The 17,097-nt window shown below is 49.8% G+C and overlaps 1 protein-coding gene across 1 annotated transcript in view; it reads left to right on the forward strand.

Moving 5' to 3' along the window:
• The window catches only part of KDM3A (lysine demethylase 3A), a 331,646-nt gene that overhangs the window by 261,408 nt on the left and 53,141 nt on the right, over positions 1-17,097 (forward strand). Inside the window, exon 21 of the mRNA XM_069632181.1 lies at positions 16,257-16,387. Within this exon, the coding sequence (XP_069488282.1) occupies positions 16,257-16,387 (131 nt within the window). The remainder of the gene's footprint in view (positions 1-16,256; positions 16,388-17,097) is intronic.

The raw sequence follows: 17,097 nt of genomic DNA on the forward strand, positions 1-17,097 counted from the left end.
AAGCTCCACCGTTTCTACTTCCAATCAACGGGGACCCGTTTCGGAATTTTCTACGCCCCTCAAGGGTGAAGTTTCATTGAGTTACGCTTCTTGAAGGATTCCAGAAGATCTAAGGCCTACCTCGTGGACGTTGCCCAGGACAAGGGAAGCTCGACACCCGGATCCAAGCTGTTCAGGAACTAGCCTGGATGCGGATTAAAGAATGTTTTCAAGGAGGATGAGCATTCGAGATGGCTCTACTGCCTTCACGAAGACCAAACGCACTTGGAAAAGGACTGTGCGTTTTGCAAGAACCTGTCGGAACGGACTATGAGGGATCGTCGGACCCGCCTCGCCAGCTGGCTGGAGAAGGGCTCAGCAGGTGAGAAGAATAAGAAGTCTGAGCAGTCTTCTAAGTCCTGTGAGGGCGCCCCGGCGATGGGGGCCCACCTAAAGGCAAAGCACTGCGAGTCTGTGGGCACCGAGGGCGCCGAAGGGTCGGGCTCCTTGACTGCCAGGCACGGCGCACTCTCACCGACGCCATCAACCACGAGCCAACGCTCTGGCTCGGGGAAGAGAAAATCCGAGAACCCGGATAAGCTTCTGGAGAGGCCCCAGTCGAACTCGAAGGGATCAGCCGAAGGGGAGCGAGGCAGGGACCCCTCCCCAAAGGTGAAGGCCTCAAGCGCGCCCAAGGTGGTGAAGGCCTTGATCCACCCACTGAAGGCCTCTATTGAGGGAGTCGCGATGGCCCTGGCGAAACCTGTGAAGGCTAACCCAGTGGAGGCGACCTCAGGGCCCAGAGTTTCTCTGCCACCACCGAGGGAATCCTCTTTTCAGGCCATCGATAAGACCCCTGCGGAAAGAGGGGTAGGGGGCGGTGGCTGTCACGGACACAGCCTCTGAGGAGGAGCTGCTTGAAGTCGTGAAGGGCCTCAACAAGAGGTTCGAGGAGGTCCGGTCCCACGAGGGGAACCCAGAGGAGGCGGATGAAGAGAGCGACGCTGGCGCCCGTGGAGGTGGAGCGACCGTCAGACCCGTCGCAGCCAGTGCCCGAGCTTCAGGACAACTTGGTGGCCATTTTCATGGCAATCCAAACCTTATGCACGGAGACAAGGACGAGATTGCCTCTCACCCCTACGGATGACCCGACAGAACCGGGCCTGTCGGGAAGCCCTCCAAACAAGCGGAGGAGAGTTCATCCCCCCCTGCCGTTCCAGCACTTGCGGCCTGCTCAGCCTTCACCTCCTTCCCCTGAGTCTAGGGATGACACGGGAACGGATACGGCCACGACGGGGACGGATGACGACGGTGGTGACGGGATGGAACTTCCATCGCCACTCCCTCGGGCCTCTCCGCCCGACAAAATTGGCTCTTTCCACGCTATGATTGCCAGGGCATCCAAACTTTTTCGGCTCTGTCTGGAGGAACAGAAGAAGGAAGGTTTCCTATATCAGCGGCGCGAGGCCAAGAGGAAGACTGTCTTCGCGGTACCATTATTGACGACATCTGGGAGGAGGGACTTGCTCTCCTTAAGAACCCGTCCACGACCCCTGCCAAGAGAGACCGGTATGAGAAGAAGTACTGGGTCCCTGATTCTGCCCGGTTGTGCCTTAGGGCACAGCCGAACCCGGATTCGGTCGTCTCGGCGGCAGCCAAGAAGGCGGCGGGGGTGTCATCTTCAACTTCAACCTCCCCACTGGACGGCGAGGAAACGAAGCTAGATGCCATGGGACGAGTCATCTTGTCTGCGGCAACGACAATTGAGGCGTTCAGCGCCCTATCGATTGTGGACCGCTACGACAGGGAGCTGTGATACAAGATCGCTCCCCTGCTGGACTTCCTACCGGACAAGAGGGCGGAGACCCTGGAGATCCTACAGGAAGGTGAGGTGGCGTCGGACCATGCCATAACGATGGCCATGGATATTGCTGACACCGGATTCCGCCAGTTGGGCAACGTTGTTTGTCTTTGACGGCGGGGTTTTGGCTCAAGGCAACTGATTTCCGCCAGGACGTGCAAACCAGAGTTTTGGACATGCCCTTCTACGGGAACAACCTGTTTGGTAAAACAGTGGATGAGTCACTTCAGGCCATCAAGACCGGCACGGGGACGGCTTGGGCCTTGGGAGTGTTGCAGCAACGACGGGCGCCCTTTCAGAACGCCGGAGGCAGACGGGGTGCCTCCAAGGGATCCGGCGGCGGCTCCTCGATGTACCGCCAGGCAGCCCGCTCTTCGTTGCAGGAGGCCTACAGAGGACGCAGCAAGTCAGGAGGATCTCGTCGTTGTGCCCAAGGTGGCAAGGCCGCCTCCAAGCAGGACTGAACAGGCCGTAGCGTCGGGCCCCCACCTGAGCATCCCAGTGGGAGGCCGGCTGGCGAAGTTCGTCAGCGTGTGGGAGTCCATCTCCACTGACCGCTGGATGCCCTGGCCCACGGGCACACACTTGAATTTCTAAAGAAGTGCCCTGCATTCCTCCCGTGGCCAGGAAGGAAAATCACATCCCTCTAGTTCTGTTAGAAGTAAGGGCGGTGCTCAAGGAAGGTGCCATTGAGCTCGTACCGAAGAGGCTCCGAGGGCTCCGGAGTATACTCAAGGTACTTCCTCGTCAGAAAGAAGACGGGCGGTTGGTGCCCCATCATGGACCTGCGGTGGTTAAACAAATACATCAAGGCGCAAAAGTTCAGGGTGGTCACCCTCCAGCACATGCTGGGACAGCTGGAGGAGGGCGACTTCCTGTCGTCGCTGGACTTGGAGGATGCTTACTTCCACATCCCCATTCTAAAAGGGCATCGAAAGGTCCTCAGATTCGTAGTCCAGGGACGGCACTACCAATTCAAGGGCCTGCCATTCGAACTGAAGTCGGCCCCCAGGGTGTTTACCAAGTACCTCGCACCAGTGGCGGCGTGGCTGCGGCTGCAGGGAATCCACGTCTACCCCGACCTGGACGATTGGCTTATCCGTGCAAGGACAAGAGAACTCGCTGTCGAACACACAGCAAGACCATCCAGCTTCTCAGACCTAGGATTCTCCATCAACTACTCGAAATCCCACCTAGTCCCGTCGCAGGTCGCATTGTTTCTGGGAGCCAAGCTCGATACAGTGGTGCGATTGGCCTCGCCGTCAGAGGAAAGAACGAAGGCCATCTTGGGCAAGGTGCAGCGCCGACATGGCCATGGTAAGTCCCTGCTCGGAATTATGTCCTCATGCATCTACCTGGTGCGCCTGTGCAGGCTACGGATGCATCCTCCACGAGAGTTCCTAGACGCCTGTTGGATACAAGCGACAGGCAGCTTCGAAGACAGGATCCTGCTCAACAAGGCTTTCCGCCAAGCGATCCGATGGTGGGGCACCCGCGCATCTCACGGCGGGCAAGGACTTTCAGACCCCGGTACATCAGGAGACGGTGACGAGGGACGCCTCCCTGGAGGGATGGGGAGCGCACATCGGAGATCTGCACGCGACAGGCCTTTGGCTCCCGGAGGAGAGGTCACTCCACATCAACATCCTGGAGCTCCGAGCCGTGTTCTGGGCCCTCAGGTCGTTCCTCCCATCCCTCAAGGGCAAGGTGGTGAGGGTCTTCACCGACAACACCACCATGATGTTCTACATCCGGAAGCAGGGAGGCACCAGATCCCCAGCCCTGTCCAAGGAGGCCCAGGATTTGTGACACTGGGCCGTCGCCCAGGGGATGTTTCTGGTGCCTTTCCATCTAGCAGGAATATAGAACGTCATCGCTGACTCACTCAGCAGGGAGCTGCGCTCGTGACACGAGTGGGAGCTGCGTCAGGATCAAGTGGATCGACTTTTCCAACAATGGGGCAAACCCCAGATCGACCTTTTTGCGACGGTGACGAACTCCAAGTGCCAGAGGTTCGCCAGCAGGTTTCCCCAGCCCAGGAGCATGGGCAATGCTTTCTCGTTCCCCTGGGACGGCCTGTTCCTGTATGCGTAACCCCCCCCCCCCCCCCCCCCATTGCCGTTGCTGTTCCGACTAGTCCACCAACTCAAGAGGTCCCGGTGCAGGATGATCTTCGTTGCACAGGTGTGGTCGAGACAGATCTGTTCCTGGACCTTCTGGACTTGTCAGCGTAAAGTCAGACTGTCGACAGACGCAGATCTTCCCTCCAGAGAAGGAGGCGCCATCACGACCCGGAGTCGCTGAACTTGCAGGCCTGGCTCCGGCAGCATTAGAGTTTGGCGGGTACGATATCGGGGCGGACTGCAAAGAGATGCTTGCAAAGGCCAGGCGTCCTCAACTCTAAAGTGCTAAGGACACAAGTGGAAGAGGTTCTCTGTCTGGGGCCGTGCACAGAAGAGTAACCCTCTGCGTATTACGGCCCCTCAAGTGCTGCCGTACCTGCTGTCGCTTGCCAAGGCGGGGCTAGCTCACGCTTCAATCAAGATCCATCTTGCAGCGATTTCCCGTTACACCAGAACTACGGAACGGTCATCCCTGTGGTCTCGTCGCCTGGTGAAGGAATTTATGAAGGCACTGTTCTGATTGTTACCACCGGTGAACTCCGGGCCCGGCGTGGGAGCTCAACATGGTGCTGACCGGGCTCATGGGGCCGCCATTCGAGCCTCTGCATTCGGCACCGTTGAAATTTGTCGTGGAAAACAGCGTTCCTTGTGGCCATCACCTCCGCACGATACAAGCCTCCATACTTGACTTTCCACGAGACGAGGATGGTGCTGAGGATGCACCCCTCCTTCATGCCCAAGGTGCCGTCGGACTTCCACCTCGATGAGCCCTTTGTGTTGCCAGTTTTCTTCCCGTCGCCGGCCGAGAGGACTTTGCACTCGCTGGATGTAGCTAGAGCGTTGAAGTTCTATGTGGACCGCACAAAGTTTTCGGAAGACATCACAGCTTTTTGTGAACTTTGGACCTGTGAATCCAAGAGGGAAGGCACTCTCGAAGGCTTTCAGTTCCAGATGGCTCTCCGGCTGTATCAATCGCTGTCCCTGGTTGGCAAACCGACCGTTGCCCGGTCGCCCGAGAGCCCATTCGACCAGAGCGATCGCTGCTACTACTGTGTGCCTGTCTGGTGTGCCCCTGCTGGACATCCGCAGGGCTGCTACGTGGAGGTCTTTTAGGGAAAGTTTGTATGCAGTACCCTCTGGGAACACTACAAACAAATATGACTACAGGTATAGGCAACCAAACTTTTGGTATAAGCTTGTACTACGTTACATTTTGGTAGCATGTTGAGCAGCCAGGCTTATCTCAAGAGGGGAAATTTTAGCTATACTGGAGTTATACAAAGATTCAGTTACAGGTATTCAAATCAACTCTTTACACTCAAGGTTTCTTGCATAAACAATTAATAATTTATATCAGTTAGAAAGCTTTCTTCAGAAGGGAGCAATTAAAAAGTAACACATAAATATACTTCAATACTGTACACTTTGAGTTTCTGAATCAGACGAGGCACTTTTGGGATGGCCCACAGACACAACCTACACCCACAGGTGACTTCAGTAACAAGGCTGCTGGGGGCATTAATACCTTACTGTTGGCATTCCGAATACTCTTTGCAATTTGGTAAAAGGCAAAGGTTATTAGAACGCAAGAGACAACAAATGTTCTTAAGCAGTCTCGATACTTTTAGCGTTCACTAGAAGAGTCATTCAATTCTATAGGCTAAGCCAAAGTCAATGGGCAAAAGTCTTGGATAGGATAAGCACTTCTGGTAAGTAATGGAAAAGTCTTTTTCACAAGTTCTTAGGAGTCTTTGATGAAATGAAGAATCAAATGTAGGGCCACAAGCTGATTAGGCTTGTGAGTTGTGGAAGTTACAAGCACTTTTACAGTAAGAGGTAATTTCGCTTAGACTTGTTTTACAGTACCTTAGTAAAGAAGAAGAGGTGCAGCTGATGACTTCTGTTCCTGTGCAGCTCCGCAGGTCTCACTGTTCCTGGGCCTCAGTCATGGGGACAAGAGGGAGGACGTTGAGGGACTCCTGCACTGTACTGGCACCGTTAAAACTACCGCCCGGCAAACTTTACTTTCAGTGGCTGTTTCACGTTTCAGCTTCTTGCGGTACAGCAAATGGCAATAAGCACGGTTCCTGGCTGTCAAGGTGTACTTTCCTCACATCTGAGGTCCCGCACTCGACTGAGGAGGGGGGTGGGGTCAGGCCTGGTCAGTCCTGCTTTGTGGTAGTCCGGAGGATCTTCCAAAAGCTTTAGGCCAGATTACAAGCAACGCACACAATCTGGTGTCCCTCTCCCTGGCGCTAAGGTTTCCTGCAGCAACTCTGAGGAAATTCAACCAGCTCTGTGATGGGTGTCCAGGTGGCTTACTTGGGAGTTGAAGAGAGAAGTCGTCCTTGCAGGGCTTCTCTGTCGAGATGAACCTGGCGATTCGGACCTGCAGCAGTGCTTCACCGGGCAAACCAATGGTCCAGGAGTTGCAGCAGCCGTCCTCTTCCAGCTTGTCTTCGGTTCTTTCGTTCAAGTGGTCGACTCTGCCTTCCAAGCCAAGATACTCGCCTTTTTATCCAGTTTCCTCCCATTCATTCCACCATTCATTCCAGCCTATCTGCAAGTCACCCAGCAGGGTGGCTGTCCTTGCCAGAGTCAGCCAGCCAGCCAATCACGCCAGAGTGCATTTGGGTCTCCTTGGAGACTAAGCACAGGGAGTTTCGGCCAATCCCTCACTTCCTGCCCACCCCAGACAATCGGGCGCCAGAGGCGGTCTTCAGTCCTGAAGCCTGCCAAAGGCATAGGAACAAAGGCACCAAACCTGGTTTGGTGCGCAGAGACAAACTCTAGAAGGACCTCTCCAAAAAAATGCCGAAAAAAGAAGACCGGGGCCTGTTTTAAACAAAAGGGGCTCTGGCACCATCTTGAAAAACATGGCTCCCGCGATTTAACGCTACCAGTGTTCGCAGTCGTGAAAAATCATGGTAGTTTGTTGTAAAACCACTGCCACCAGCCATTTCGAGAGGAAAGGGTAGCATTTGACTGCTACATGAGTTTCTAGACCCAGTGGATACGAACTAACCCCTCCAGCGCACTATTGTAAGATAGGGTGTGCTGGGTCTAGGAATTTAAGAACTAGTAAAGTCAATGTCACTGTACTTACTCTGGGAAACAGTAGTTTATTCCAGAGAAGGTATTCAAACCTTGGGATAGTGTAAAACTGCTTTCCAGTGCCACTGCACTGAGGGTGCTGTGTGACACAAATTAAAAGATGCCTATGCAGTGGTCTAAATCTCCATAATCAAAGAACACAAGAGTAAAAACACATGAGAGAGTGGGGGAAAAAAGGCTCACGCTCTCTCCGGGTAAATCAATTCCTCAAAATCCAGCAAAGTTGCTAGGGGTCTCTAAGGTGAAGGGAATTGGCACATTTATGAGAGTTCTTCCTAGCAGTTGCAAATTGCTCTCTTCTAAAGAAGGCTTATTTTTAAACTGACTGTTAAATTAATAAATGCTTATTTTAAGAAACCTTGAGTATAAGTGTTATTTGAATACTTGTCGCTGTGAAACTCTGTTTCAACCCTACAGCTCACATTGACCCCCCCCCCCCCCCCCTTGAGATACGCCTGGCTGCTCAGTCACTCTGGTAACACTAGAAAACGGTATTCGGAGAAAAGTATTTAGTACAGAAGAGGAAAAGATAATACCAACCCTCTTACTTATAGCATGAAAAACACACAAACTGGCTGTCCCTATATTGAAGAACACCCTGTCCCTAACCCAATGGATCTCTCCCTAGGGGTTGGATGGTGCACTGCCTATCTTAAAGGAATAGCGAGAAGAATTCTCCTTATCCAACAGTTGTATATACATATGATATGATAGTTTATTTATATAGCGCCTATACACAATGTGTATCAAAGCGCTTCAAGGCAAGGGAGGGAACAAGGGAAAATACAATGACATTCTTACAGGCCATGAACAGTAAGGATGTGAAATTAACTATCATACTCAGCCTGACTACATTTCAGATAGTGCAAGAGCGAAGACATAGATAAGGGAGGGGGAGAGTGGGAAGGAAACGGAAACAGACAGGCGACTACCGTACTAGGCCTATGACATTTCTGGTAGAGTTGGAGAAAAACAAGAGGTGAGGGAGAGGGGTGCAGAAAGGTAGGGGAGGAACAAAACAAGCAACTATCATACTAGGCCTGACAACATTTCAGATGGTGCTGGGGAGGAAAAAAACCAGCAAGGGGAGGGAGGAGGAGACAGATGAGGTTGCTATCAAACTAGGTCCAGGGACAATTCAGATAGAGTAAGTGCATAGAAGAAAGTAAGAGGAGGAGATAGAAAAAGGGAGAAGGGAAAGGAGGAGAGAACAGAGAATTAGCAGTTAAGAGTGGAGAAGCAAGAGGGGAGAGTGAATACAATTGCAGAAGTCAGTAGTAACACATAATGTTGCAAGCCAGGATACAAGATGAAGATGGGAACAGCATGATTCAGGGCCACCATGAGTACAAGATGCAAAGGAAGTCCAGCATGAGAGTTGAGAAAGGGTGACGCACCGTAAATGAATGAAGTCCATAAAAGTTAAATCCAGCATTGGCCACAAGACGGTGATGGTGAAACCAGAGTTTATCAGGATAGACTCCTGCAGAAGTAGGCTTGAGGGGGTGAGGGGGGAGCAGGGTAGAAGAATCAATGAAAACAGGCAACACCTGTGTGCGAGAATGGTGGAGGCACTAGGGAAAACCATGGGGGGGACCAGAGGGGGTGTGGTTGGCCTGTGGGGACAGAGGGAGTAATGCATGTTGGTGCATGCTTACCTGCTGTCTGAGCAGGGGGTCGGGCCCTGGGTCCTCCTGGTCCAAACAGGAATTGCCCTTTTCTTCGTCTGCCCTTCGCTAAGGATGCCAGGGCGAGAGACACCCTTGATCGAATAGTTAAGAGCAGGAAGGAAGAGGCGGAGCTAAGGTGGGGTGGGGCTTAGGCCAGGTGACCTAGATCCACATGCACCTGCTCCCCATCTACAAAGGAAAAGAGGCTGGAGGTTTCCTTAAGCAGGGAAAAAGAGCGGCAAGCAGGAAGGCACCAGGTGGGTCGGGCTTGCTAAGTGGTGAAAAAGAGTGGCAGGCAGGAAGGCACCAGGTCGGCGGGGCTTAGGGCAGGTGACCTAGATCCACTTGCACCTGCTCCGCATCTACAAAGGAAAAGAGGCTGGAGTGCTCCTTAAGTGGGGATAAAGAGCGGCAAGCAGGAAGGCACAAAGTGGGCGGGGCTTGCTAAGTGGTAAAAAAGAGCAGCAAACAGGAAGGCACCAGGTGGTCGGGATTTAGGCCAGGTGACCTAGATTTACTTGCACCTGCTCCCCATCTGCAAAGGAAAAGAGGCTGGGGGGCACCTTAAGTAGGGAAAGAGTGGCAAGCAGCAGGGCACCAGGTGGGCGGGCTTACTAAGTGGTGAAAAAGTGTATATATACATATACTTATAAAAGTCATAGAAACCAAGTGTAGGACTTTAAATATTATATTATGCTTCTTTCATGAGTAACATGGAACTAGCTACTATCTAGAATTTGTTCTCTCTGTTTTAAGCACCAGTTCTTGTAGTGTTGCTGTCAGCTCCAAACACTTGTTCTGATCTTGTAAAAACACATAGCTCCTTATACACAGGAGCCACAAACTAGAGGCTGAAGGCTATCTAGCTGTCAAGGTCACTTTTTATGACGTCTGTAAGTTTCTTGGATAGCACATCGTTATGTGCATGAGTGGAACTCCTGCATGGTGTGGTTGACCGGTTTCTATAACCACAGTAGCGGAGGTCATCTTCAGGACCAAGTGTTGTAAGCAGGGGTGTCACTCCCTTTCTGGACCCTCAATGTTATACATGCAGCACCTCCGTTTCCTAGAGTGAAACATAAGGTAGGGAGACAGGCGGTGAGTATACCCCGTGTGGGGCACTCTTGTTTTAAATATACTGTTCTTGGTGTGTGTCGTTATTAGATATTACTTTTTAGGTGCCATAAGTTCAGGATCTTTTATCTAAGTCATCACGCAAACACCTTAAGAACAGAGTGGGGGGGTGGACAAAATTGGAATCCAGTAGCCCACTGTATAGCTTCTTGCATATTCTTGGGTAATATCAGTCTAATCGGTGTTGTATATTCAAAGGGTCATGCCACCGTGAATTATATGGACGCATGCATTATAGGTCTAGTTATTATTCAAATAACCTACCAAAGTCCCGAATGTGAGGCAGTTTATGCGTGCGGCACATCAGCCAGTTCTGTCAAGCGATCTGTCCGTGTCCAACATCTAGAAATGCAGATTTTGGAGTTACACATTCGTTATACATCTCCATCCAGCATGTTTTCGCTAAACTGCGACGTTCCAGGACTCTAATCTCTGAATACCCTGGGACCTCTGGCACTGTTGCAGTGCATACCGTCAATCGCAGTTCTGGCTCCCAAACAAGGAGTCCTCTTTGTATCCAAAATCCAACCTGGAAGCAAGTCCAAGCCTACTAATTGGTAAGGATCTGCACCGGTCAAACAGCCAGTAGTTGTCAAATCGGGAACCACCACTACTGGTTTCACATCCACCCAGAAGCAGACTTTCGAATGGATTGTGTCCTCCAACGTATTCCTCATCTTGTGATATTTCGTTATCACCAGCTTTGCTGTTTCAGAATTTATTTATTTTTTGGGCAGAGGGCGCTGTGCTCGAGGTCGTGTTGTTGATTGTCCCTCGACGGGCTCTGTACCGCGTCAACGTCGCTGTTGGTATATATAGCTCGAGCCACGCCCGTTGGCTTCAGTTCCGTTTTTCTGATTGCTTCGCTCTCGAACGGAGCGCTTCAAGATTTTCTGTCAGAAAATGTCATCTACTGATTCTACACCCAAGACTAGGTTTAAGAAGTGTATCGACTGCGGTTCGACGATGTCAATCACCGATCCTCACTGCATCTGTCTTTGGTGCCTGGGTTCAGATCATCGAACCGGCGAATGTGGCTCTTGTCAGTCTATGACGGAGAAGGCCCTCCGTGAGAGGAAAGGTAAACTAGCGGTGGGGCGGGAGGCTTCGTAGGCCTCGTCAAAGACATAAAAAATCATCCGATTCAACAGAATCAGAACGTCACAAAAACACTTATCCCGATCTCGTAGTAGATCGAGGCGATCTTCATCTGCTAAAAAAAGTTAAAAGGAGACATGGAGCTCCTTCATCATCATCCGATACATCGACCAAATTGGTTTGATGCCCTACTAAATCGGATTCCCCAAGAAAATGGGAGGATTTTAGAAGAAAGATGATGGAGGAAGTCTGAGAATGCGGCCTCGACCCCCCCCCCCCCCCCCCCCCCCCCCCACACACACACACAAAAGAAACCCCAAAAGAGCCAGACCCCGGTCGCTCCATTGGACGACACAGGGAAGTCGGGAACTACTGTGGTAAGACCCAGTAGGATGGGTGAAACCCGTAAAACTCGAGTCGACAAATCGTCGAGGAATCCTCGAGAGTCGAGTGATTCACCGACACCTCATATAAAAAAAAGCAAGTTGTCAAACATCCGCAACTTTGTCGACGTCATCGGCGCCGACGCATTCAATATCGAAGCCTAAAACCTCTGACGCCTTTGTCAAAGACTTCATCGGGGTCGTCGAAGATACCTTTGACACCTTTGAAGAATCCTTCCATTCCTTCGACGAAAACTCAGGAGGAAGAGAGATTTACGCCATTACCAAAATCAGACTTTTTTAAGTCTCTTTGATTTTTTAAGAAACTGGCTCTGAGGATGAGGAAATCTCTCCTTTTGGAGTGCAATATGGCACTAGACAAGTTCCAAATAACTTATAGACCTAAAATCTAAAATGAGAGACCTGTGCGAGACTATGCATTCTGCTAGTGGCATTGACACGTCACCTGAATTACTTTGCAAGACCCGACCCTGCAGAACATTCAGATTCAGGAGTTTAATGAACAGAGTGGTAGAATATATGGGCTGGGGTAGAGCCTCACCCACTTTTGAACTGGCGATATGACGGACATAATTGTTCGGGGCCCCCAGAAGGATCCAGTTCTCCCCTTCCGTAGGGCGCTTCAGATAAGTGGAAAAGAACTGGGAAACCCCTGACAACATTGCTGCGGTAAACGGCAATTTTCCTAAGAAGTATAGAACTTCTACTTCTGATCCTGAGTATCTGAATAGACATCCCACTCCAGAAAGTCTGGTTATTCAGGCTGCAACTACTTCGAGACAAACTGCATATCCAACCATACCTCCGGATAGGGAGGATAAGAAGGTTGATGCTTGGGCCCGTCAAGTTTTTACCTCGGATAGTATGGCCTTAAAGTCAACCAATGTCACCTGTACCCTAGCTGGGTTCACACATACCCTGTGGGAATGCATTTCGGCGGCGGCTGAACATATTCCGGAAAGGGAAGGCTTCCTGAATATTGTCAGACGGGAAGGAGGCAATGGGGCATTGGGGGAATGTCTCCAGTCTGGACTGGATACTGCTGAAAGTAGCAGATCCATTCCATCAAGCACAGTGCTAGGCAGATTTGCGTCGTTGAGAGTCTGGTTTTGCACCAGATGTGCAGGCCAGGCTTCTCGACATGCCTTTTGATGGCTCGAGGCTGTTTGGTAGTAAGGCTGATGAGAGTCTAGAAAAACTACAGACCTCAAAAGCGGCAGCTAAATCCCTTAGTGCCTCCATGCGACAACCTCAGAAAACACTATTCGGGCTAATCTTCCTGAAGGGTCGTCCTTTTCGGTACTAGTCTTCTTTTGGTAGAGGACAGGCTTTTCAAAGGGGAAAACGAAATGGTGAAGAGGAAAGACTACAAAGCCATCTTCAGGAATGGCATCTTTACCCTCAGCTGCTCCTGCAGTCGCCTCCAAATCACTCTGAGGCCTTATCATACAAAACACCAGTGGGAGGCAGAACCTCAGCATCTGAAAGAATGGCAGGGCATTACCTCAGATGTTTGGGCACTGGAAACAGTAGCTCAAGGTTACTGCCTTCCCTTTCTAAAAAGGCCTCAAGATCATCCACCGGGAGCCAACTCGACCAAAATTCCAGACCCGCTCCTTTTGCAAGAAATTTTAACCCTGCTAGAGAAAGGTGCAATAGAACATGTACCTGTGGCGGAGAGGAACAAGGGTTGGTACGCCCCTTATTTTCTCATCCCAAAGAAGGACGGAGGATTGAGACCCATCTTGGACTTAAGAAACTTGAACAAGTTCCACAGGAAGGACAAGTTCAAGATGGTAACCCTTTCTCAGATCCTTCAGGCTCTTCAACTCCAAGACTGGTTGGTATTATTGGACCTTCAGGATGCTTACTTTCATGTGCCAATCCATCCCAAGCACAGAAAGTACCTGAGGTTCGCAGTTGGCGCTTCTCACTATCCGTTACTAGTTCTACCATTCGGCTGACCTCCGCCCCGAGGGTTTTCACCAAGCTGATGGCGGTAGTGGCAGCGAGTCTCAGGAGAGGGGGATTCACGTCTACCCTTACCTGGATGACTGGTTGATCAGCGCACGTTCTCCCGAACAAGCTCAAACATCTGTCGATCACCTGTCACTTCCTTCACAATCTGGGCTTCTCCCTCAATTTCAAGAAGTCCCACATGATACCATCCCAAAAACTCCAGTTTATTTGGAGCAGTCTTGGACACTTCCTCGGGCAAAGCCTCGCCTCCCAAGATAAGAGCTCCACATTCTGCAGATGGTAACAAAATTCCAGAAAGCCCAGCATCTGCCGACTTTCAATTTTTTTCTGAGGTTGCTCGGCCTCATGGCATCCTGCATTTTTCTGGTGCCAGACGCCAGATTGAGATCCCTTCAATGGGCCCTCAGGACTCAGTGGTCCCAGTTCTCTGGGAGTATGTCGGATCTTCTGCAAGTCCCGATGGCAGTTTCTCAGGGTCTACTATGGTGGCCTTGCAACAACATCCTCAAAGGGGAATCTTTTTGGCAACCATGGCCGGAGATAACCGTAGTAACGGACGCCTCACTCACTGGGTGGGAGCTCATACCAACTATCTGACAATCAGCGGTCGTTGGTCTCCATCGGAGTCCAAACTACACATCAACCTGTTGGAGCTGAGGGCGCTCAGACTAGCGCTGAAGGCCTTCCTGTCCTCTGTACAAGGAAAGAATGTCCTGATGACTGACAACACAGTGGCCATGTACTACCTCAACCAAAGAGGAGGCGTAGGATCACTGCCACTGTGCAGAGAAGCGGTGGAGCTCTGGTTCTGGGAAATACAGAAGGAAATCTCTCTATCGGCAGTTCACCTAGCCGGAGAGCAGAACATGGCGGCAGACACTCTGAGCAGGCAGAGCACAGTCTCCCACGAGTGGAAGTTAGCTCAGGAAGTCCTTCTGGAGATCTTCACCCTTTGGGGAACCCCTCAAGTGGATCTGTTCGACCGTGGTAAACCGGAAGTGTGAGCAGTATTGCTCAAGGGAATTTCCCCTGAGAGGAGACTCGTTTGTGGTGGACTGGGATTTCCCTCTACTCTACGCATTTCCTCCAGTCCCCATGATTCCTCAAGTAATCAGGAGGGTTGAGAAAGTTCAGGAAAACCATGATCCTAATTTCCCCGGATTGGGCCAGAAGGACGTGGTACCCAGACCTTCTGGACATGTCAATCTGCCCTCCAATACGTCTTCCGCAAAGAGAGGATCTTCTCTCGCACGAGGAAGATCAGGTTCTCCACCCAGAGGTCAAGACACTCAACCTTCATGCATGGTTTCTGAGAGGTTGAGATACAGGGATTGGAAACTTTGCTTTTGGCCAGAAGGCCAGCAACAAAATCCTTGTATTGGTGCAGTTGGAAAAAATTCAGTAACTAGTGCAAAGATGAGGATGTGGACCCTTTTCAATGTGGCACCCCAATGGTGCTTTCTTTCCTATTGCATCTAGCCAATCTGGGGCTCCAGATCGGAACAAATAAAGGCTATCTTGCTGCGCTGTCCATTTTCAAGCACTCCTCGGAAGAGGTTTCTTACTTCAAAATTCCATTAATCATTCATTTCCTGAAAGGACTTAACAATGTATATCCACCAGTACTGTTTCATGTCCCAACTTTACATTTAAACCTAGTTCTTAAATTTCTAACTTGTATACCATTTGAGCCTCTGTACTCCTGTCCATTGAGGCTTCTAACACTAAAAACTGTCCTTCTTGTAGCACTAACATCAGCCCGCAGGGTTAGTGAACTACAGACTCCCTCATGTAAACCTCCATATACATTTTTTAAGGACATGGTAGTTCTTAAGGTTAAACCATCTTTCTTACCGAAAGTAGTTTCTGACTTCCATTTGTCACAAAAAATCATTTTACCAACATTTTATCCTCCTCATTTGGCTGAAGAAGAGGAGAGACTGATATATGATAGGTTATTTATAACACGCTTAATACCCAGAGGTTTCTAAGTGCGGACCCATGGATCGAACATATGTTGCTCCATGTCGTTTTGCTTCCACGGCGAGCACGTTGCCACTGAACTATCCTCCCACGACAAGACTGCATAGACTGGACCCCAAAAGGGCCCTCCGTTTTTACATTTCAAGAATGTCAAAATTACGTCAAGATAACCAACTCTTTGTGGGTTATACAGGTCATAAATTGGGGTTGGCGGTGACAAAACAAACTATATCCCGCTGGATCATTCTAGCTATATTGGAATGCTACAGATTAGCAGGAAAAGACCCACCGGATGGGTTACGGGCCCATTCCACTAGGGGAATGGCTACTTCTGCGGCTTTGAAGAGGGGAGTCCCTGCAAAAGATATTTGTTCGGCTGCAACATGGGCATCAATGCATACCTTCATCAAGCATTACTTCTTAGATGCCTCCTCCAATGAGGGTTTATTTGCCAGGGTGGTACTTAATTCCGTCCATGAAAACAATAACTAGTACTCCCACCTCCAAATTGATCACTGCTATGGTAGTCTATCACAAGATGAGGAATACGTGGGAGGAACATCCAGTCAAAAGAATGTTAGTTGGTAAGTAACTTGTTCTTCTGGCACCTAGACAGTCCCAGCCCCCCTCCCTTGGCCACACTAGACGCAAAAGTTGCATATTTCCCGGGCAAGTGCATGACCTTATTAGGACTTTCCTGAAAAAGATCTTTCCTAACACTTAAGGGAGCTGCAATAAGTAAATTTGGGTTGGTCAGACCGCGGAGGATGATTTGCAGTGTTTTATCTTCTAAGCAATGTTTATTTTTTTATTTTTTTCGATCACATTTTTTGCCTTTTTAGCGATTTTAATGTGTGTTTCATAATTTGAAGGGCTCTGATTCTCTAATAATTCATTGTTTTCTGCGTAGGTTTGAAGATTTGATGAATAATATACCCTTGCCAGAGTATACCAAAAGGGATGGCAAGCTGAACTTGGCTTCCAGGCTTCCAGACTATTTTGTAAGGCCAGATTTGGGTCCCAAGATGTACAATGCTTATGGTGAGAAAAGAACAGTATTTTTACCAATATTAGCCAATGGTTTAGCCAATGGTACTGTAAATTATATCAACATTAATCCAAACGTTTTAAACCTTTTACTGGTGTTTCTTAGGGGAGTTGAGGGTGGAGTTGGGGGTGTTTCAATGCTTTATTCGGATTACTGTTTTAAAGGCGTTCTATTATGTATAAAGCAAAATGGAATACTAGGCATTTTCTCTCTGCTCTGACGGCCGGGATGGTGTCAGCAGGTCTCCAGATAAACGTCCATATAAGCTTCTTACCAGGACTTTACATATTAAATGCTTTTATCTTTCCATGCGTATCATTTACGCACCAGTTGAGAGCTGAGGGCAGGTGATTTGATGAAACCAGAACAGTTCATTTGATTTGTCTGCTTGGGTGAAATTGCAGGCCATGGAGAAATAGAAATTTTCTCCAAGCTCCACGTTAATTGGGTTTTCTCTAACATCTCAGTAGTTCCCCTGTTGAATATAACCAGGGTGGCATCCATCTGTCTCCTAGGGCAAATCCTAGAAATACAGTTGAACAAGTTGTGAAAACAGCAGCTTTCCCGGTAAGTGTATGTCCTTATATGAACTTTCCTGACCTGAGAGGGTAGAAACGTGGCCAAACTTCAATACGGCCAAAGAGAAGGCAAAAATCTCATGGCACAGCCATTTTAAGGCACTAGCCACGTTTAGTAGCCATAT

Source organism: Ambystoma mexicanum, chromosome 6q (genome assembly GCF_040938575.1).
Source record: "Ambystoma mexicanum isolate Mex_15411 chromosome 6q, UKY_AmexF1_1, whole genome shotgun sequence".
NCBI lineage: Eukaryota > Metazoa > Chordata > Amphibia > Caudata > Ambystomatidae > Ambystoma > Ambystoma mexicanum.